This window comes from Trichomycterus rosablanca, chromosome 9, assembly GCF_030014385.1.
Source record: "Trichomycterus rosablanca isolate fTriRos1 chromosome 9, fTriRos1.hap1, whole genome shotgun sequence".
NCBI lineage: Eukaryota > Metazoa > Chordata > Actinopteri > Siluriformes > Trichomycteridae > Trichomycterus > Trichomycterus rosablanca.
This window is the reverse complement of record NC_085996.1, coordinates 8,435,930-8,457,799: the sequence shown is the minus strand read 5'-3', so window position 1 is coordinate 8,457,799 and position 21,870 is coordinate 8,435,930. Positions and strand designations below refer to the sequence as shown.

The 21,870-nt window shown below is 41.1% G+C and overlaps 1 protein-coding gene across 1 annotated transcript in view; it reads right to left on the bottom strand.

Annotated features, from left to right (window-relative positions):
- Positions 1-3,695: 3,695 nt before the first annotated feature.
- cdk19 (cyclin dependent kinase 19) overlaps positions 3,696-21,870 on the bottom strand; it is a 36,357-nt gene continuing 18,182 nt past the window's right edge. Inside the window, exons 4-13 of the mRNA XM_063001101.1 lie at positions 20,346-20,486; positions 14,023-14,080; positions 11,390-11,521; positions 10,550-10,693; positions 9,798-9,867; positions 8,075-8,147; positions 7,868-7,965; positions 6,946-7,024; positions 5,766-5,972; positions 3,696-4,322 (exon numbers count right to left, since the gene is read on the bottom strand). Coding sequence (XP_062857171.1) covers positions 4,197-4,322; positions 5,766-5,972; positions 6,946-7,024; positions 7,868-7,965; positions 8,075-8,147; positions 9,798-9,867; positions 10,550-10,693; positions 11,390-11,521; positions 14,023-14,080; positions 20,346-20,486 — 1,128 coding nt within the window. The 3' untranslated portion in view covers positions 3,696-4,196. The remainder of the gene's footprint in view (positions 4,323-5,765; positions 5,973-6,945; positions 7,025-7,867; positions 7,966-8,074; positions 8,148-9,797; positions 9,868-10,549; positions 10,694-11,389; positions 11,522-14,022; positions 14,081-20,345; positions 20,487-21,870) is intronic.

Here is a 21,870-nt window from a genome sequence, read left to right as displayed (position 1 = left end):
TGGATAATGATAGGAGGGTTGTGTCAGGAAGGACATCCGGTTTAAAAACTCTTTTAAATTAGATATAGGGACCAGAATGATCTACTGTGGCAACCTCGAAATAAAAGAGAATCACTACAGTAAAATCATGGGTCAATTCAGGTGTCTAGTGTTTAGTATCAAGTTTCGAAGCAGGAACAGTTCACAAAACATTCACAAAACATTCAGCACTAATGCTGGAGTTATACTGGATTAACCTACAATTAGGTGTACAAAACAAAACTGTACATCATGTACTTGTATCTGTAGGTGTTATATATTCAAGGGTAAACTGCCTATGGTGTGTTTTTAATTTTAGCTTTGTGATTTTTTTCCTCCATCCATCATGTTGCGTATTTTTGTTAGAAGACACGTCACTCTTTCAAACCAGCACAGGCTGCACAGAACAAACTAAACTGGCTTGATGTGTCACAACTGTCGTTTAACACAAACACAAATTTAGATCATAGAGTTATTTATTTAGCCTGGAATAATATTTAGATTCTGTACCTCGGGTGGTGCAGCCATCTAGATGAAAACAATCAGAATAGGAGAAGAAGGGGGCAAAAAAGACGCCAGCTTCTCTATATCAGCCAGCTACAGATTCTTACTCGAGCTTTGCCCCCTGCATTTCTCATCCACTAGTCTCAGTGCCTTAACTGGACAGTAGGAGTAGCTGTTGCAGCAGCAAGGCAAATCTCCAACTGACCCTCTTTCTTTCCCTGGACATGGTCAACTGTGTCTGGTAAGTGTCTGACAGCTCAATCCTAATAATTATAGGGTTTTGTGTTCCTGATTGTGAATCCACTACAGCTTGCACAACCCCAGATCTGATCAAGGAGAGCCAGATCACAACACGCCCCCTCTGACGCTTGTCCAATCTGTGACCGCTTCTTACCACCTGCCAGAGATGGGTTCCCACACGCTATGCTCTACAAGACTGCCACCACCACCACCACTCACGCAGATGCCTGGACCAGTACCGGAGATCGCATATAACAGCAGGAAAAGACCCCATCCGACCTTCTATCCCTCAAGCACAGCAAACTGTGTTTGTCTGGACGCCCAGTCAGGTCGGCTGCTCTGCAGTGTTCTAGGGTGTTAGACTGCTGGGCCACCCGAGCAGCCTTAATCAATAATGTTTAAAATAAACTGGTGGGCTTGTGTATTTGGTACATTAAGCCAGTAGATTTTGAGGTATAAGCATTGATGGTGCATTGATGGGTTTACAACTTGGTTTCTTGTTTGATGGACAGTTAGAAACCTCCAACTAATAAACAATAAAAGCTGTAGATTTTCCACTGTTTGGTCTATGAGGAAGCACACTGATACTATAGTATTCCATGTATTAGAGCTGGTTGATTGTCGGGACTAGAAATTATAACGTTAGCACTAGTACATGTCAGGGTTTTTAATTTCCTTGTTGTGGCCCTGCTGTCACTATATGCTATGGTCTGGATTTATGTAACAGAACACAGAGCTCATGGTTGAGGTTAGAATTAAACAATCAGACAATTTTGGCTCCCCGACCCCCTCACCCCCTTTATATAAGCATGTAGTTTTTATTTTAGTGCCCTGATTCTGTCTGGTTTGATTCAACACTTGAAAAACATCCGCAGTAAGAAACAATCAAATACAAAGCAAATATGTTCTTCCATAAAAAATCCATAAAAAATTAACATATTCAAAATATCAACTGGACTAAAGCGGTAACAGTCACCGGAGCTGCCTCAGATAATGGGAAACACTCACTCACACACACACACACACACACACTCACACTCACACACGAATAGACCTGACACAAAATCACGGCCATAGATTTCAAACACACTCCTGTGCAGTGAACAAAATTAAAAAAGTTTTCTTTCCTTCTGTTTCCTTCACTTTTTGACAAACCCTGCTGTTAATAATATTTGCGGTTCGCCATCCGTGTTGAAATGAGTGTTGAAGGATGAAGGACTGCTGAAGGTAAAGGGTTTCGTCCAGGGTGTCCCGATAAAGGAAATCAAATATTTACAAAATGACAAAAAGTAGAAGGTCAAAGCCTCCGAGTCTGTAGTTGTAAGGTTGTAAAAGCGCTCTGCACATGCTCAGATACACACAGCGACTCCAGCGGAGTTCTTTGTTCTTCGGTCTCTGTGATGTGCTGTTTTACAAGCACAGGGCGGTCAGGACACGATGGACAGAAAGAAAAAAGTCTTATTAGAAAGATGAAGGAAGGGTATTTGGTTTGTTTTTGCTCCATATTGCAGGTCTGTGATTGTTTGGAGAATCATGGCAGGATCAGCTTCCACACCGGCGCTCCTCGATATGGATGGGTGTGAACAGTGGGTCATTTGGGTAGGACACTGACTGTGGGAGACCTGCAGGTCTGAGGATGGAACCACATGTTCTCAACAGAATCTGTAATCTAAGGACTTCAGGATGGACAGTGAGGGCTAAATGTACTTGAGTATCTGTTTTTTCATGCTCCTGGCACTAGCTTTTGATTTATGAAAATTGTACCTCGTCATGCAAGTAGCGCCTGGAATCACCAACCAATTACTACTAAAGCTGGTGTGAAATGTTAAAACTGACCAACCATGAAGCAGGAAAACGTTCCGAACTTCGGGAACAATATAACAATTAGTATATAATAAATTAGTTAATAAAAAAACCTTAATTAATATTTTCAAAGCTAGATGTTACATAACAAATGCATGATCAGGGATGCCAGGTAGAGCAGAGAAATGGATCAGCAATACTAAAACCCTGTTTTAAAATAAAATAAAATATTATAACAAATATTAATATATTCCTAAAAGTAAACTACATCTATGAGAATGTTTGGATTAATTTACTGACATCAACTTACACTATATGGACAAAGTATTGGGACAAATTGGGCACAAATTCCCAAAGACATACTTTAAAGCTTTGTGAGAAGCCTTCTCAGAAGAGTGGTTGTTCTTAGAGCTGAAAAGATCACAGAGGTCACTATATTTTAATCTAATTTGTTTTGATTAAAGCTCATGGTCAGGTGTCCAAATACTGTTGACCATATAGTGTATATTTTAAGTTGAGACAACCTTGAACGGCCGCTAGTTCATGTTCTATTCTTCATTTTACGTATGTAAAACTTCCAAAACGATCTGGGAGCAAAATAAATAAATAAATCCTAACATTAAAAAATGAACCCAGACCCTAGTTGTATCAAGATTAGCTGTACAATCAGGGGATCTGGCAACCGCTCCCAGAAACATGAAATAGAACGAATTAAATAGAATATGTAAATAGCTGCACTTTAACTATTGCATGAATCTCTGTCATTGACATGAACATGGCAGGTAAACCAGCCATGTATGCAGTCGAATTTAGCGCCAGGTTACTATTGAACACACTTCTGCGTTCAGAATATGGGTGAACTGCTCCTGATAAGCACAAACAAACCACATCTAGCCATGGGGGATTCTGGGACTGGCCAGGTAAAGAAAATAACTACCATCTAGACACCATTTAGACACCAGGGGTTCACAGGACCGGATAATGGACAGAAAATGATGATCATGAGGACTTGATCTGAATGGTTCAGAGAAGTGGTTCCATTTAACACTGGAAGTTCAGGATCCAGCCTCTATTTAAATCTGTGTAGGTTTTTGAGGACTTGATCAATATCACCTCATCAATGTAGACAGTTTGGGTTTTGACTGGTCTCTGCAGGTTGCTTTTATTAAAGGAAGTTTTAAGGAAGTTAAGAACTGTAGCTTTATGGACACTGAGCATGGACTAGTTCTGTCACTACGGTGGTAGTGTAGGTCAGTGCTTAAAATCCCCAAATCAGCAGTGAGTGGAAATCAGACCTTGCTTTAGTTCCAAGTTGCTTCGTATAAGCACTTCTTGATAGTTGTGATGCTGATGTTGATACTTATCTCAGGGTTCAGCTGTACCTCAGGAGCTGTGAGTCTCATAAAATGCATTGTGAGTGTGGAAAGTGCTGCACCATCATACTGCGCTGATCCAGGAGGAGCTACTGCTAATGCTGCTGGTATTGTGGATGCTAGGAGGACTTTGCATGTTCATCCCAGACTAAAGCTTAGGAGTATAAAGAAAGTGAGGATGAGGAGAACAAGGCTGGGAGAGGTATAACTTCACAGAGCTGTAAATGTCTAATCACGAGCCATAAATATGCACACGCCTCAGTAACGATGAGACTGATGAGAATACTGGGAGCTTTGCTGAGATGTGGACGAATATCCCATAGTGCTTTGAGACTGGGTGGAGCCCTGGACGTTGCTTTGATAGCCAAGGCGAGAGTTGGAGTGCTGAAACAAACAAAAGAGAGAAGGTTAACTATCACCACCTGCTATAACACTCTTCTGTAGCCTTTTCTTCCCAACTTTTACAAAGAGACCACTGTTCCATGCACTTTTTATGCACGATAGTTTGTCCAGATGATCTTAGGACCTTTATATGGAGACTATTAAAATAAATGTAAATGTAATACAACATTACCAAATAATTGATTTCTCAGTGGTCCTTAAAAGTGTGGGTCTGGGTGCCCAGGTGGTGCAGCGGGATATTCTGCTAGCACACCAGCACCGAGATTCTGAACTCCTCGGTTCAAAACTCGGCATTGAAACCGGTCGGCTGGGCGCCATTTAGCGGGCATAATTGGCAGTGCCTGCAGCAGACACAGTTCTGCTAGGGCGGGATGACCGGACTATGTGGGTGGGGTCTTCAAAACGCTGTGTAAGGACCCTGATTGGCAGATAGAGAGGCGCCTGTGCAGAGTGCATAGATGAAAAAGGGTTCCACTAAGGGCTGCACGCGGGTCGAAGGAGGCGTGAGCAGCAATATACCCACCTCGACTGCAATTAGGGATCCCCCAGCAGTGGAAGACAAATTGACTACACTAAATTGGGAGAAAATGAAAGAAAATGCATAAATACAATAGAAAAAAAGTGTGGGTCTGGGATGTATTGTTAGGGTTTTAACGTTATTTAGTTTTTAAATCTATTTTTATTTTACTGGGCAATTGAATTTAAATTGCTTAACGTTAATGCTCAATGCTTTAAACAATTTATAGAAATTAAAATGTCTAATAATAATAATAATCATAATAATAATAATGTGAAGTACTTTAATACTGTGCTAACAGCGCCCTCTTGTGACCGACTGAATGAGTTACAAGCCAAATCAACGAGATTAAATAGTCTTAAAAATTAAATAAATTAATTAATCAATCTATTTTTTTCTTTTAACTGTTTACTTTAACTACTATATAATTTTTTTATATATAAAATTATTTAATTATTATTATTTTTTATCAGTCAGTGTGCAAGTGTGAATCTTCAGCGCTTCTGATAAGTCTATAATGAACAGAGGTTCTTTATTCCACATGGTGGCGCTTTTGTTCTGTGTTTCTAATAGTGGTGGTGAGGCGGGGTATTAAAAATTAATAAATAAAAATAAATACATCGTAAAAACAATAAACTGATTCCATAAACAGAAATAAATACAAACTCTAGAATTTTAATTTTAGGTGCAACTGCAAATGAACTATATTTTTTGCAAACTAATTGAATTAACAAATTCAATAAACACTACCGTTCAATCAATAACATAAATAAAAAATAAAAAATAATGCAATGCAAAAATGAATAAGACTGTTTAAGTCTGTGGACATTTTTTGTGCATTTCTTTTGATACTTTTATTAGTTTCTGTTACTTAAAAATAAAAAATACGACTAAAGAAAATCACACACCTGGTAGTCTGGCTGGAGAACGTTGGCCCCTGTTGTGCGGCTCTTCTTGTTTGGGGGCCCTTGCTCCTGACCTGTGTGCTGCATGGAGGGCCCAGTGGCCCCCCCTGACGTGCCGTTGGTCTGGGCCGAACTCTGCTGGGACGGAGCCTGTTGTACCTGCGCCTGTGTCTGAGCCTGTGTCTGCTGCTGGTGCTGCTGCGTTTGATTCTATACACACGCAAACACACAAACACACACACAAACAAACACACACACACACACACACACACACACAAACAAACACACACAGTGTCACAAATCCAAGTAGTCAGATGTTTACAACTTTACCAACAGGATGCAAAGTGGCTTGGTAAACACGCTGTTAAGGAATTGGTTTGAATGTATTAAACTTGGTTCAAACCGGATGCACATTAACCATAGGGCTGTTCTTGGAGCAAACAGGATTGGTCAAACCAGTCGACCTTCATTCATTGCTCTGATGTCCAGTTCTGTGCCTGCATTCCAGTTGTAGGTTCTTTCAGGAGTGGACAGAAGTAGCCATGAGCACTCTGACTGGCCTGCAACTACGCAGCCCCGTACATAGAAGGGTTTGATGCATCATCCGTATGATGATGCTAAGGCGTGCAGTGTGCATAAGATGTAATTGTTCCTCGATGTGAGGAAGGGGTGTTCTAGATAATGGACCTGACAGGGTTCAGAGCAAACCCCAGACAGAAACAAGTGACTTTAAACAAACTCTAAATGCAATACAAATACAGCGTGAATAATATATCTTGACTGAGAACATTTCTTTGATTTAAACTTATTTGTGTTTGCCACAGACTAACATGGAGCTGACATAGAAAAAAGGTGGCATTTTGACGCCAACCCCAGTTCTTAAACAATTATTGTCTAACTTTCATGGAGGGCGTTGTTATGTACGAGTATAGAGGTGCTGCTTCAGTAATTCCAAGCCAGCTCAAAGTACGAAGGCAGCATTTCAACAGCAGGTGACAGGAAAGAGTGCAGGAGTTCAGCACGTGTCAAAATGGGACTGTACCCATAATTACTGCTTGTTTACACCCTAGTTGACTGTTACTAAACAGTGGAACTGCCTGGCTTTTTAAAGATTGTGTTTATAACTGACACATTGCTTTGAGACAGAAGTGTATCATGTACATTTTGAGTGTCACAGCTTTACCTTCTCTGTCTTTTCCTCAGGTTCATCCTCATTGAGGAACTCACGTTTGGGGTACGGGATCTGGCATCCTGCAAAAACGCTGCAGCACACAAAACAGCCCAGTTTAGTAACCACAGATGGACTAGTTTACACCACAGTGATGAATTTAAAGAGAGAAGTGGCTTGCTTTTTTCAGGCAGGAATACATGTGACACCTCAGGAGGTTCGATTTCTGTCAAACGTATCCAGTATTTACAGCTGACCTGCTTTTTAGCTGTGTGTGTGTCTGTGTGGTTCACTAATGTGTAGTGCACATTATTCTGTTTTCAGCCAGTTTCCAGCTTCAGTCTCCAACTGCTTTTGTGACTAGTTATTAAGTATTTGGAACAAACTGGTAGATTAAATAGCAGGTGGTTTGAGACACAGTCCTTCAGCTTCTCCTTTTTTCTGTGTGCAGCCCAATGCAGCATTGTTTCTTTTTTCTTCCTTTATCTCTTGAAACACCTCCTCTCTTACATAGAAGGGCTACAATCTATAACCTTCACATGCTGACATGCATGTAGTCTCTATTCGCTTCTTTTCAGCTGCCAGAGGTGAAGTTTGCAACGAGAGCCCTATCAACATCCCTTTTTCAGTTGTGGCCAGTTATGCCTGTTGGATTACCAGCCAGGTTGATAGCACACACTCATCAAGCTTATCTGCTTCCTGCATCTTTAAAGCACATCTGTTTTTAGCACCAATATGTTTTATTAATGTATGATCTTGGCTGGTTATTACAGTTCTCATGTTTTTATTTGGAGGGACAGTCTGGATTTGTGAGACCCCTCGTTTCATACCAGTCGTACATTGTGCACTCCCCTTCGATCTGAGAGCGATCAGGTAAAAGTGGGTGTACAGTATTATGAAAGGTTTTTTTCGAGGTGGTGTATTGACCAAGTCTTACTCGGATGTGGGTAAGGGATCCTCCAGAAAATAGGGGTCTTGCAGTGCTTGCTCAGATGTGATTCTTTTGGTGGGGTCCATGGTGAGAAGTTTCTGGAGCTGGATTAAATGAAGATAAAAATCATGTTTATCAGTTATATATTGTAACCTTAATGCAATAATTAATAACCAATAGAAGGATGCTAAGCTAAACGTATGGGACACTCACCAGCAGAAAGACTTTACTGTCTGGTTTTACTTTATGCTTTTCCATGTATTTGATGAGGCTGCTGTTGGCGTACCTGATAAACACAGAGTGCAGTGTTCAATATTTGTGTTCCTAGTGTTACAAAAAGCACAAAAAGTCCTAGAATACGAAATAAAACAGAAAAAGCTAAAACAAAAAGATATTTTATTATAAAGTGGATTTAAAAAGTATTCAAACCCCTTGACTTTTTGCACACTGTTGTGATATTGTGGATTTCTGAATGACTATAATTGCCATTTTTACCCACCAATCTACACTTAATTACCACACTTGAATGGCGCATGGACATGATTGGCTGTATCTGAGAGGAGCGTAGCCGAACAGCCTACAGTTACATTTTCTGCATTTAGCAGACGACTTTTATCCAAAGCAACTTACAGAACTGTGACAGTATATTGTTTAAGCAGGGTTAAGGGCCTCGCTTAAGGGCCCAACAGTGCCAACCTGGCAGTGGTGGAGCTTGAACCGGTGACCTTTTGATTACTAGTCCAGTTCCTTAACCACTAGGCTACAACTGCCCTTGTAATCAGAGGTCAGAACGCAGGATCAGCCATTGTACAGCACTTCTGAAGTCTGGAGGGTTAAAGGCCTTGCTCAAGGAACCAGCAGTGGCTGCATGGCAGAGGCCGGGTTTAAACCCACAACCTTCAATTCAATAGCCCAAAGCTCTACCGACTAGGCTACCACTGTCCCTAGCCTAGCCATTAAGAGGTGCACTTGTCGGGTCCAAAGCCTGAATAAAATTAGCAGGGTTTGTGTCAGAAAGGGCATCAGTCGGGGTATGAGGATCAAAGAAAAATACAAATCTAGACAAAAACAGAGATTTTTTGAGTTTTTGAGTCAAAAACTGACATCTCCTATTCCCAAAAGTTTACTTTGTAGAAGCTTTGGCAGCAATTACAGCTCCAAGTGTTCTTGAATATGTATTAACAAGCTTTCTACCTCTGGATTTGGGCAGTTAATCCCAATTCTTCATGACAGATCCTCTTAGGCAAGCATCTGCAAGCTGCCAACTTCAGGTTTCTTCACAGATGTTTAAATTGATCTGGTTTTTGGCTGAGCCACTAAAGGATCTTTCCTACTTTACTGCAAAATTTTGGAGAAAGCCATTTCCTCTTCCAGCTTGATTATGGCTTAAGTCAGGGTTTAATAATTAAATAAACTTGTAAGCAAACGCACCCTTGTGGAGGGTTTATGTTACATCTTGTATAGAGAAAGTAAGATGCATTGTGTTGCCTGGGTAGCGTAAAATATGGATCATTTGAAAAAAAGTTTTAAAAACCCGGGCATGACAAAGTGTGATCAAAGATGAGCACTTTCAATCCACAAGCTCACAGATGCCCAGATTTGGAAGAAGGCAAGACTGATAAGTGAGTTAAGTTAGTTAATAAGCATGAAGTAGAAGATGATGAAACACTGTACACATTCACATGAGCTTTACACTGTTATGGGCTTGTGGGCTCCTGTACATTAAAAAGCCCTCAGACCACAAGATGTCCCCCCTGCATCCTACACATCTGATGCACAGACTCGTATTGTCATTCTACTGCAGTCTTTACATCTCACTGTTGTCAAAAAATGAAACCCATGAAAAATCATGTAAAACTGGGTAGGGCTTAACCACAGTGCATGCTAATGTGTGCAGTCAGTTTCACCTTTCCTACAGATGGAAAATTCCACTCACGTTGTTCTCCTGAAGTCCTTCTGCAAGGTCGGATACTCCGGCATCTTCCGGATATCTTCCCAGTCCTTATCTGAGTAATACAAACACACAAAACCACACGGGTCATAACACATATCATGCAATGATGTTGCACATGCTAGATTTTCAACATGTATTACATGGGGTAGTTGAGTAAGGGGCTGTTAAGAACGGTTAAATTAGTTCTGCCCTGTTTGCTCAGATGTAAATGATGTAAATGCATTTTGACATGATCATAGCAGGGGACCAAAATTCAACGAATTTTACTCATTTAAAGGGAACCAACATAAAAAAGTCTTTAGTTTGTTTTATTTAACAATAATAGTCACAGTTTTAGTGTTAGGTGCTGTTCAATACTGCATTTTTTAACAAAGTTCTATAGAAGAAAAGAAGTTACTTATGATCCAGTGTGCTGTACATATTTCAATTCCCCTTTATACTGCAATTGGACTCTGAAGCAAATTTAAATAAAATGCACTGAGCTCCAGCCTCATCCCCATTCAACATCTTTAAGATGAATTAGAATTATGACTGTAAGCCAGGCCTTATTGCCAAACACTGGCCCCACTGGCTAATAGCAAGTGAATGCCAATGGGCATGTTCCAACTTCTACAAGAAAGCTTTCCTTGAATCTAGGAGGATTTTATAGCAGCAAGTGAGGACCAACTTCACATTAGGTGTTGTTGGTGTTGATCCTAACCCCGACATAAGAGCCATAAGAGAGCAGTTGGTACCTGCAGGAAAGCCCATGACGCTAAAGATACGGTCAAGCTGGTCGTGGTGGAACGGGTTGCTGGTTTTGATGTCCTCCTGACGGCAGTGGAATATCGGCTCTGATGTCAGCAGCTCTGCAAAGATGCAGCCTATCGCCCAAATATCTTCAGATAAACAAGACCAAAAAACAGAGATCTCAGACAGGGTCTCATACTGAAACCACACATGCTAATCACCAACAATGAAGACGCTTTTCAAGAGTAAAAGATCACTGTAAAGCAAACTGAAAGCTATCAGATGCCATTGATAATAATTTATCATCCTATTGGATGTGTTCTACGTATCTGTCAGATGTTTGAAGCTGCTTTAGAAGTCTCTAGGTCATGATACAGCAAATAGCTGAGCTAATCTAAAGCTCTGGTATTACTGAGATATAAATATACTCACACACTGACTGGTATTATTAAAGTCAAGGGCAGTTTAACACCCAATGCCAGAGGATAAACAGAAGATTGCAGAGGAAAGCTGTAATGCTATTTGTGGTTGTTGGTGTAGGTGTTTTTACTTTAGACGAATTCAACCCAAATCTTATCAATAGTATAGACTGTTTTATAGCGTCCTCACACTGGTGCTCCAATTATTTAAGTAATACATCATTATAATGAGCACTCAGGTGGCACCGTTGTAAACTCACAGGCCCACTAACTAACCAGGGTTTGAATCCCAGTGGTGCTAGTGGCTGGTTAGGCGTCTACACACAGACATGATTGGCCAAGAATGAGTTGGTTGGGGAATTAGATATGACTAGTTCAGATGAAAAAGAAAAACAGCATTAATTATTTTTAGATTTCAAAACTAACCGATTGCTTTGGTGTAGTGTCGTGCTCCCAGCAGCAGTTCAGGTGCTCGGTACCAGAATGTGACCACAACTGGGTCCAAATCAGCTAATGGCTTCAGAGGAGAATTAAAGAGGCGTGCAAAACCCATATCCGCTATAACAAAACACACAAACACAAAAGAAACAGAAAACTATTTTATTGGTATAATGTACAGTTTGTTTTGGTTTTACCATGTTTTCAGGACTATAAATTGTGTTTTTCCAGCAAACAGGTCCTGGACATACAGTAAAGTAACTTTTTATACAAAGTAAAAGGTATTTACTAAAGGTGAGGCTGTGACGACTAACTTTACAGCTACAGTAACTAACTGTAAATTTAGCATGGGTACTCACGTAAGGGACGGGTTACCTGGCAATGGAAACAAACACTGAATGTGGGATCACTGATTTAAAAAGGTACAGGTATCATAAAAAGGTATCATACAGTACCATGCAATGGAAAAGGAACATTACATTTGATCCATAACACACAACAGACGATAATATTCGTGATGACTGTGCTTTACTAATGGTGACTACGTCTTTAAAAGTTAAGTGCTTAGCAAACAGAGAATCTGAGTTATTTATGGTCGTCATCAGTCAGGAGAAGAAGAGAGAGAGAGAGAGAGAGAGAGAGAGAGAGAGAGAGAGAGAGAGAGAGAGAGAGAGAGAGAGAGAAAATAAGCATCATAAACATTTTCTGTCCTTGAAACCGACTGTTTAATGTTCTTTTTTTTATTTTATGTGATTAAAATGTTCCTTTAGGTCCAGGGTTTTCTACCTTACTTAACAGATATTTTTTTTACCTTATTTAACACATTTAATTTAGCTCATCACTGATTGCCAATGGCTTCATGGACAAAATCTAAAGCCACTTCCAGACATGCACATTTGCCCTGGTATTTTCCCACAACACGCAAACCCAACCCCACCCCCTAATGCAGGCGCCCCGACCAACACCAGAAATTATTTACATTTATATTTACATTCACAGCATTTAGCAGATGCTTTTTTCCAAAGCAACTAATAGCACTGTGACAGTACACTGTCTAAGCAATTGAGGGTTAAGGGCCTTGCTCGAGGGCCCAACAGTGACAACCTGGCAGTGGTGGGGCTTAAACCAGTGAACTTTTGATTGTTTTTGACTGTATCATAGTGGCCACAGAAAGCAACCCTGTCCAACCTTCCCTCCCCCAAACACAACCAATTGTGTCTGTGTGGACGCCTGGCCAGGTTGGTGGCGGCCGGGTACACCTCTGTGTCCCCCAACCGCCTGGGGATGCATGACACTACTATTGAAGGCTACTCTCCTTCAGGATCTGAATTTGACCTCCAGAATCTGAGCTAGATCTCCATAATGTGTATAGGTAGAATGTGGATAATCAGTGTGTGATCCATTCTCTTTTTTCTGTATTATCAAGTATGACCAGATAATAATTGAGGACGAAAGGTCAAATCCTCATAAGATCACATGATTGCACACATCAACAGTTTGAGCTTGAGCAAGGCTCGTTACTCAGTTGCTTCTGATGAAAGCACACTAGCTGTTTCCTGTAGGAGTTACACACACTTGTATGTTTCACCAACTAAAAAGACAAGTGAACAGCAGGTTAACGTTTAAAGCACTTACAGTTCCGCAAGGTTGATTAACCAGGTTGAGCTTTGTCTGTTTGCACTTTGATCCATATAATCTGAATTTACTCAAACTGCAGATACAACTAAAAATGTGAGGAGAACTGGAGTAAAGGTCAGACGTGTTGGGGTCAGTCAGTTCAACTGTGAGGAGAAATTCACTTAATATCTGTTCCTAGCAGTAAAATACAACCACCACAGATCGCAGTGGTGCTGTTAACCTGGCAACAGGAACAGTTTGCTGTGTCTGAGGGAAAGAGGGGTGACGTGATATCTTCTGGTCTAGGCACCTACAGTGGTAAATAATTACAGATGCATAGCATGACTCTGTGTATATGTGATAAGTTTCCACTCTGTTATATTGTCGTTAGAAACAGTAAAGGCGGGAGGAGTAGTACTTGGTCGTGAGAGAGAGAGACTGAGAGAGAGCTTAGAGTTCGGATTTAGCTCCATCTGATTTCCACCTTTTTGGACGCTTAAAGAAGCTTTAAGGTGAAGAAGATTTTCATGTGATGATGTTAAAAAAGTGTGGAAACTATTTGAAGAACGCTTCATTAAACGTGAATTAAATGTGGCTAAAAATCATCAACTTAAGAATTAAAAGGGGTGTCCACATACTTTTGGCCATATTGGGTATTTACTGAACTGTCCATGTGGCTGTGATTGGGAGCTGAATTTCCAGGAAATTCATCAGTGTAGAGCTTAATGAAAATAGATCCGCTCAATAAGGAGTAACGCAATACAGCAGCACAACGTGCGGCCCGTCAGCAGCGGTCCACCAGCTGATGTTCACACTCACTGAACCTATAATCTTACCAGTCTCTGTTACACAACTGAGCCGGGGTCGCCAGGCAAGGTCGAATAAGCCATCACGAGTCAGGGATTTCCCAGAATTCCTGTACACCCGCATTTACGATCTCTGAAGCACACGTGAATCATCATGAAATCAATACAGTGAGCAATCCGGAAGAGCACGGGACTTACCGATTTTCACCCTGCCTCGTTCGGGACCCTCCCCCATCACCAGGATGTTGGCAGGTTTCTGCAGAGAAAGAGAAAAGAGTTGGGTCAGTTAGTACAGAGTGTGTAGTAGAAGTGCATTTAAACATGTCCGCATCATCCGCAAACCCTTTATTACATCAGCAATCAGGAGCATTTGTTTGCAGTCATCTTCTTCTTCTGCTGGATGCTCCTGTCATGGGATCCTTTATCTCCATCTTTGACCACTTGATGACCCGACAATGCAGTGAGGTTGTGAAGTGGTCTTTTTAATGATCTTTAATTCTGCCACCCTAAAAACTATAACCAGGCAATTAAAACCCAGGCTGTTGACAGTGGTTGCCTAGTGGATAGAGCTTAGGGCTTTCTATCGGAAGATGGTCAGTTCAAATCCAGCCTCTGCTATGCAGCTACTGTCGGGCCCTTGAGCAAGGCCCTTAACCCTGTCTGCTCCAGGGTCGCCGTACAGTGTTTGATAGGATGAGAATTACTTCTACCTTGTGAAGTCATAATATTTATGTCCGCCACTTATCTACATTAGGCAGACCTTGACTAAATAATATCACCCCACCTTCTCAGTCATAGCCAATTATGTCTGTGTGGACGCCGGGCAAGTCAATTCAAGACTGAGATTTGAACCCGGATCTCAGTGCTGCTTGGCTAGCGTAAAAGACTGTTGTACCAACTGAGTGCTCTTAGAAAAGGCTCTTACAGCAGCAAAAATGGACTAATGTAGCTTTTAAAAATGAGAAACATGTATTGGTGTGAATCGTGTGATGTTGTGTGTCCACATACTTCTGGTCAAAGTGGATAACCATACCATTGTCTACTTCTAAGGATAAGAAAATGTCATACAGTGTTAGAAAATACTACGCAGATCACTAATCAAATCAGCATTCCTAGGCTTGCCTGATGCTAAGCTGGTGGCTACTAGATTCCATTACCTGTTAGCAACATTAGCTTAATAGATCGCGTATAAAATAAATGTGTAAATGTCTGAGCCTTTTGATCTGAGAGATAAAACGAGAGGACAGTGAGGGTAACTTATGTGCGCCCACTGCTACACACTCCTAATTATTATGTTATTCATCTGCAAAGCAGTGTGTGTGCTGTGTGCGCGCGTGTGTGTGTGTGTGTGCACGTGTGTTTGTTTACACATCTGAGGATATGTGTGTAGATGTGTAGATATCTGTGTATATGTGTGTGTAGATCTCTGGTGTTTTTGTATGTGTGTGTAAATATATCTTTGTGTATGTATTTGTGAATGACTATGTGATAACTATGTGTTTTGTGAAATGGAAGTAAATATTGCACGCTGAAGTGCTAGCGTGAGTGATGGTGGCAGCACCGTGGTCATCTACGGTGGCATCTCCATGTCTTAAATTTGAAAGATTTGCAAAAATACCATGGTGCTGCTATTGACGGCACTTTTCCACACAAGTTGCCAACATAAGTAGCACATCGTTTCTTTCTCACATCCGAGGACACTTTATTTGTTTATTTTTTAATCACACACAATAACACAACAACAAAAGACAGAGGAAGGTCAGTATAGTCATCCAGAAGTTACAGTCCTTTTAATACTGGCACGTCACAAGGCTAAACAAGGCTACTCATAAGCAAAAAATCCGGAAATAGATATTATATTTCCACCAAAAATCAAACTGTTGTTTTTAGATACACTGTGTGAAACCATGGCTTGGTTTTATAAAATAAATTGTATGTTGTATGTTGTATGTTCCTCAGAGCATCTGGTCACACAGCCCAGCTCAGCAGGCAGGATTTTTACTACAGCAAACACAGCACACAACCAGCAGCTTCCTAATTCTGCAAGCTTTCTGACCAACACTTACTGTTATTTAGTAACTACTGAAATCATTATTTGAGAAATGTTAGAATGCAATCGAGAGTTTAAAAAGTCATGTGGCTCATGAATGCTACATACATTACTGATAAATGCAAAATCGTGCATGCACATACATAATAAATGCAGCATTTTGCATGCATATCAACACTAAATGCAGCATTGTGCATGTACATTAATGATAAATGCAGCATTGTGCATGAATATCAATACTAAATACAGCATTCTGCACGGACATTGATACCAAATGCAGTATTGTACATCCACTATAATACTGAATGCAGCCCTGTGCATGCACATTAATACTAAATGAAGTATTGTGCATGTACATTAATACTAAATGCAGAAGTGTGCATGAACAATAATACTAAATGCAGAGGTGCATGTACATTAATACTTAATGCAGCAGTGTGCATGAATAATAATAATAATAATAAATGCAGCATTGTGTATGCACATTAATACTAAATGCAGCATTGTGCATGCACTATAATACTAAATGCGGTATTGTGCATGCACTATAATACTAAATGCAGCAGTGTGTATGCACATTAATAGTAAATGCAGCATTTTGTACAAATAATAATACTAGATGCAGCGGTGTGCATGCACATTCATATTAATGGAGCACTGTGCATAAATAATAATACTAAATACAGTATTGTATTGTGCATGTATATTATTACTAACTGCATCACTGTGCATGCACATTAATACCTAATGCAGCATTGTGCATGTACATTAATACTAAATGCAGCAGTATGCATGCATAGTAATACCAAATGCAGCAGTGTGCATGCACTATAATACTAAATGCAGAATGTATCATATACTAGTTGAAGAATATTGCACACACACTAACATGAAATGCTGCATAATGCATGCACACTGGTACTATTTACCATATATTCCATGTACACTAGTTGCAACTGAATCCTAGTACAAGTAAAGTAGTATTGCATGAACTGAACTGTATGCACAAAAGTAATAAATACACATTACATGCACAGTGGAACTAAATGCATTATACTGCATTTTCACTAGGACTAGTGCACTATATCAAATGCATTGCACAGTACAGTGGTAGACAATAAGTCTCACTCAACAGCCATACATCCGCCCTGTCAGGAGCAAGAACTACTTACACACACGTGCACACCTACACAAACACTATTAGTAGGTTGTTGTATCTATAAGTATAGATGTTGAACTTCGTATGAGAATTTGAGGCTACAGTGAGCATAGAGTTAAATGCTGCCTGTCAGTATTTGCTGCAACATGCAGATGGTAGAGTCAGGATCTTGTACAGTAGTGAAGATGTGACTAATGTTTTCTTGGCACACAAAAGGCTTTTAATACAAATCAATCACTGCCTGATGTCAAAACATATTAATGCTAAAGCACAATTTACCCTTCTGGCTACTTCTAGCATTATAATCAACCATATCATTTGGGACAAGTCACCTTAAACAAGTTCAATACCCCTTCACCCACAGTCAACAGATCTCAATCCAGTGCACATTTGGGATGTGGTGGAGGGCTAGATTAATAGAACGTATTTTGTCAACATGGAGCAAAACATCATATAAATATTTCCAAATGGCTCTAGCCTTTATTAGTCTGGTGCTTTTACTGAGGTAGACAGTGAGTGTATATGTTTGTGTGCATGTGGATGTAGGCATATGCATGCTGTTCCCGTTGCAGTGGAGCACAAAGTTATGCAACAGTGAAATATTGTTGCAGGCATGAAGTATGCCCCCCTCCTCACACTCTTTCAAATAACAAAACCTCCCTTGAGAGTCCCTTAGATGGTTCTTCTAAACACCCCCTTTCCTCCCCTGCCTCCTGCCCTGCCTGTTTCTCGGCATGTGATAAAGTGCCGAAGTAAAAAAGAAATATGTACAGTGGAAATGTGTGTGTGTGTGTGTGTAGAGGGGGTTGCTGTGTGAACTGAGTGAACATATAAGGGCTTTTAATGAGCACCATAAGAGCTCAGGAGGAAAAGAAAGAGCGATGGTTTGCTGCTCAGGATTAAATTCACAACAAGTCCACATACTGTATACTGTAGGCAACTGTTTGTGTCCGTTACTGAATAAATGGAACACATGACAACACAGTTATTTTATTTGTGGGTTTCTATACCTAAAAATTCTTCATTAGTGACAAAATGATGGACTGCAACTACTGACCTTTAATGCATACACCGATCAGCCATAACATTAAAACCATCATTTTATCAGCTCCACTTACCATATAGAAGCACTTTGTAGTTCTACAATTACTGAATGTAGTCCATCTGTTTCTCTACATGCTTTGTTAGCCCCCTTTCATGCTGTTCTTCAATGGTCAGGACCACCACAGAGCAGGTATTATTTAGATGATTTTCAGCACTGCAGTGACACTGACATGGTGGTGGTGTGTTAGTGTGTGTTGTGCTGGTATGAGTGGATCAGACACAGCAGTGCTGCTGGAGTTTTTAAATACCGTGTCCACTCACTGTCCACTCTATTAAACACTCGTACCTAGTTGGTCCACCTTGTAGATGTAAAGTCAGAAACGATCGCTCATCTATTGCTGCTGTTTGAGTCACAGGACGCTGCCCACAGGCCGCTGTTGGCTGGATATTTTTGGTTGGTGGACCATTCTCAGTCCAGCAGTGACAGTGAGGTGTTTAAAAACTCATCAGCGCTGCTGTGTCTGATCCACTCATACCAGCACAACACACACTAACACACCACCACCATGTCAGTGTCACTGCAGTGCTGAGAATCATCCACCACCCAAATAATACCTACTCTGTGGGGGTCCTGACCATTGAAGAACAGCATGAAAGGGGGTTAACAAAGCATGCAGAGAAACAGATGGACTACAGTCAGTAATTGTAGAACTACGAAGTGCTTCTATGTAGTAAGTGGAACTGATAAAATAGACAGTAAGTGTAGAAACAAGGAGGTGGTTTTAATGTTATGCCTGATCTGTGCAAATCGGGCTAGTCTGGCTGCACCCATTACAGCAGACATGGAACAGTCATCTCTTCTTTAGTTCAGGGATAAAACTCAAACCATCACTGTATGATGAAAGGTAATTGGTCCAGATGGTCAGATATAATCCCAGGAGAACCAAAGGACCTGCCATGAATAAGAAGGTGCTGGAACATGTGTGACACTACCCACAGTCAAGCAAGCTTTATGTACAAATGGGTGTAGAGGCTGCAGCAAAAGAAAAAGCCCCTGCTTTAAATTCAGCACCTTGAAGAAGTTCCAACGCTCCACAGTGGCATGCTGGCACGTTAAACTATTGCGCCACCTGAGTGCCCCACCTGTCAATTTCTAAAACAGTAAAAGACGTTAAAGAATAAAAAATCCAGACTTTCAGGAATTTCAACCTGTCATCTGTTCCTTGCAAATTATTCCTGCTGAATCTGATGCCAGCTTGTTTACCCGAGTGTGCCACACTGCTTTTGCAGCCATATCATAAATATTGACACTGCGGCACAGATTTAAACACACACAGACCCGTGGGAACACCCCACCGGACACAATCTCACAGGAACACGGGACACAACAATATAACAATACAATTCACGAGAGAGGCTTAGAAAGCACCAGGAGGGGGATTTAAAACATCCAGGCTGCCAAATACTGAACGGGGACATTCAGAATGGCACTGAAGGCCAGATGTGGAACGTTGATGTGGCAATGCAAAGTGCCCCTTAATGCCACCGCATTGCATTTAGGTAGCTGGTTTGTTCCATTGTAATGTTCAGGGTTGCCAGATATAAGTTGCAAGCTCTGAGCAATGTAGCAGCGCAAAGAGTTCATGGCTTAGTGATGCTACTGGCCTGGCATTTGCTTAACAAACACTGAGGAACGAAGGGTCAAATATGGTTTCTCCTCATTAAGGCACCTACTTAAATGCCTGCAAATAATTTACAGTGGCTTTAAGGAGGCAGACAGATTACTGTAACGTCCCAACTTGCAATGCTAAGTTTTGCCTGGAAGGTAAAGGAAGCACGGTTGGACGCAAAGTCTTGTCCTCTCTAACCTACACATCAAAGCATTTCCTGCACTTAATTAAACATGTACCTGGGACTCTGCTCTAAACTGACTGTCTGACCCTCTGTTTTTAGGTAGTGCTCTTGCTAGCAGATTTAAGCTTTCAACCACACTTTGAGATACTGGTTCTGAATCTGATTGAACCTTGAGGGCAGCAGCAAGCGGTAAAAACCGAGCACCCAAACGCTAAATCTGCACGGTGCACATCGCTTAAGGTAGAGCAGCGGTGGGGTCAGCGGCATCACCTCAACCCACAGGAAACAACAGCACAGCCAGTGCAAAACTGTTTTGTTACGTATCATGTGAATGTAACCTGAGAATAAGCCCAAATATGTGAGTACATCAGTCGCGTAGTGTTGTTATATGTGAGAGCCTGTTTGCGTGCTTACCAGGTCTCGGTGTAGGACCCAGTTGGCATGAAGGTAATGAATTCCATCGAGGATCTGGTAGAGCAGGGACTTCACCATGCCTCTGGGTAGCTGCATCGGCTTCTTGTTGGCTTTGGACGCCCGGTGGAACTTGATAATGTGCTGCAATATTTGAAAACAACAACCCAGCGTGAGAGGAACAATGGAAAGAGCTAAGCTAAGTGATAATGAGGTAGAGAGCAGTACCAATCCCATTTCACATTTAAGACCTTCATTACCTTTACTGCTAATGATCTGGCTTTTCATCTTACACACATGCAGCTTTCACATTCATTTCAGAATTTATCAGGCTGCACCATTTTACACATGATGCATCGTACACTATGCATCATGTTGGCCTCCTTTTTGTGCCTATAACAAACAACCTGACTTAATGTTGAGCAAAAAAAACTGGCATGCTATCAGTGTTCCAATTTATCCCAAAGGTGTTTACTGAGGTCAGGGCTGTGTGCAGGCCACTGGAGTCCCTCCACAACAAACTTGTCAAACCAAGACTGGAACAAGGGCACGGTCAAACTGGAATATGAAATGGACTTCCCCAAACTGTTTATAATTTGTTTTATAGAATATAGTTTATACACGTGTTAGCAATGCATGTGGTGTGTGTATAAATGTGTGTATGAATGTGTTTGTGCTTGCATATATGAACATGTATGTGTTGGTGTGTGAGTATGTGTACAGTGTATCACAAAAGTGAGTACACCCCTCACATTTCTGCAGATATTTAAGTATATCTTTTCATGGGACAACACTGACAAAATGACACTTTGACACAATGAAAAGTAGTCTGTGTGCAGCTTATATAACAGTGTAAATTTATTCTTCCCTCAAAGTAACTCAATATACAGCCATTAATGTCTAAACCACCGGCAACAAAAGTGAGTACACCCCTAAGAGACTACACCCCTAAATGTCCAAATTGAGCACTGCTTGTCATTTTCCCTCCAAAATGTCATGTCACTCGTTAGTGTTACTAGGTCTCAGGTGTGCATAGGGAGCAGGTGTGTTCAATTTAGTAGTACAGCTCTCACACTCTCTCATACTGGTCACTGAAAGTTCCAACATGGCACCTCATGGCAAAGAACTCTCTGAGGATCTTAAAAGACGAATTGTTGCGCTACATGAAGATGGCCAAGGCTACAAGAAGATTGCCAACATCCTGAAACTGAGCTGCAGCACAGTGGCCAAGATCATCCAGCATTTTAAAAGAGAAGGGTCCACTCAGAACAGACCTCGCGTTGGTCGTCCAAAGAAGCTGAGTGCACGTGCTCAGCGTCACATCCAACTGCTGTGTTTGAAAGATAGGCGCAGGAGTGCTGTCAGCATTGCTGCAGAGATTGAAAAGGTGGGGGGTCAGCCTGTCAGTGCTCAGACCATACGCCGCACACTACATCAAATTGGTCTGCATGACTGTCACCCCAGAAGGAAGCCTCTTCTGAAGTCTCTACACAAGAAAGCCCGCAAACAGTTTGCTGAAGACATGTCA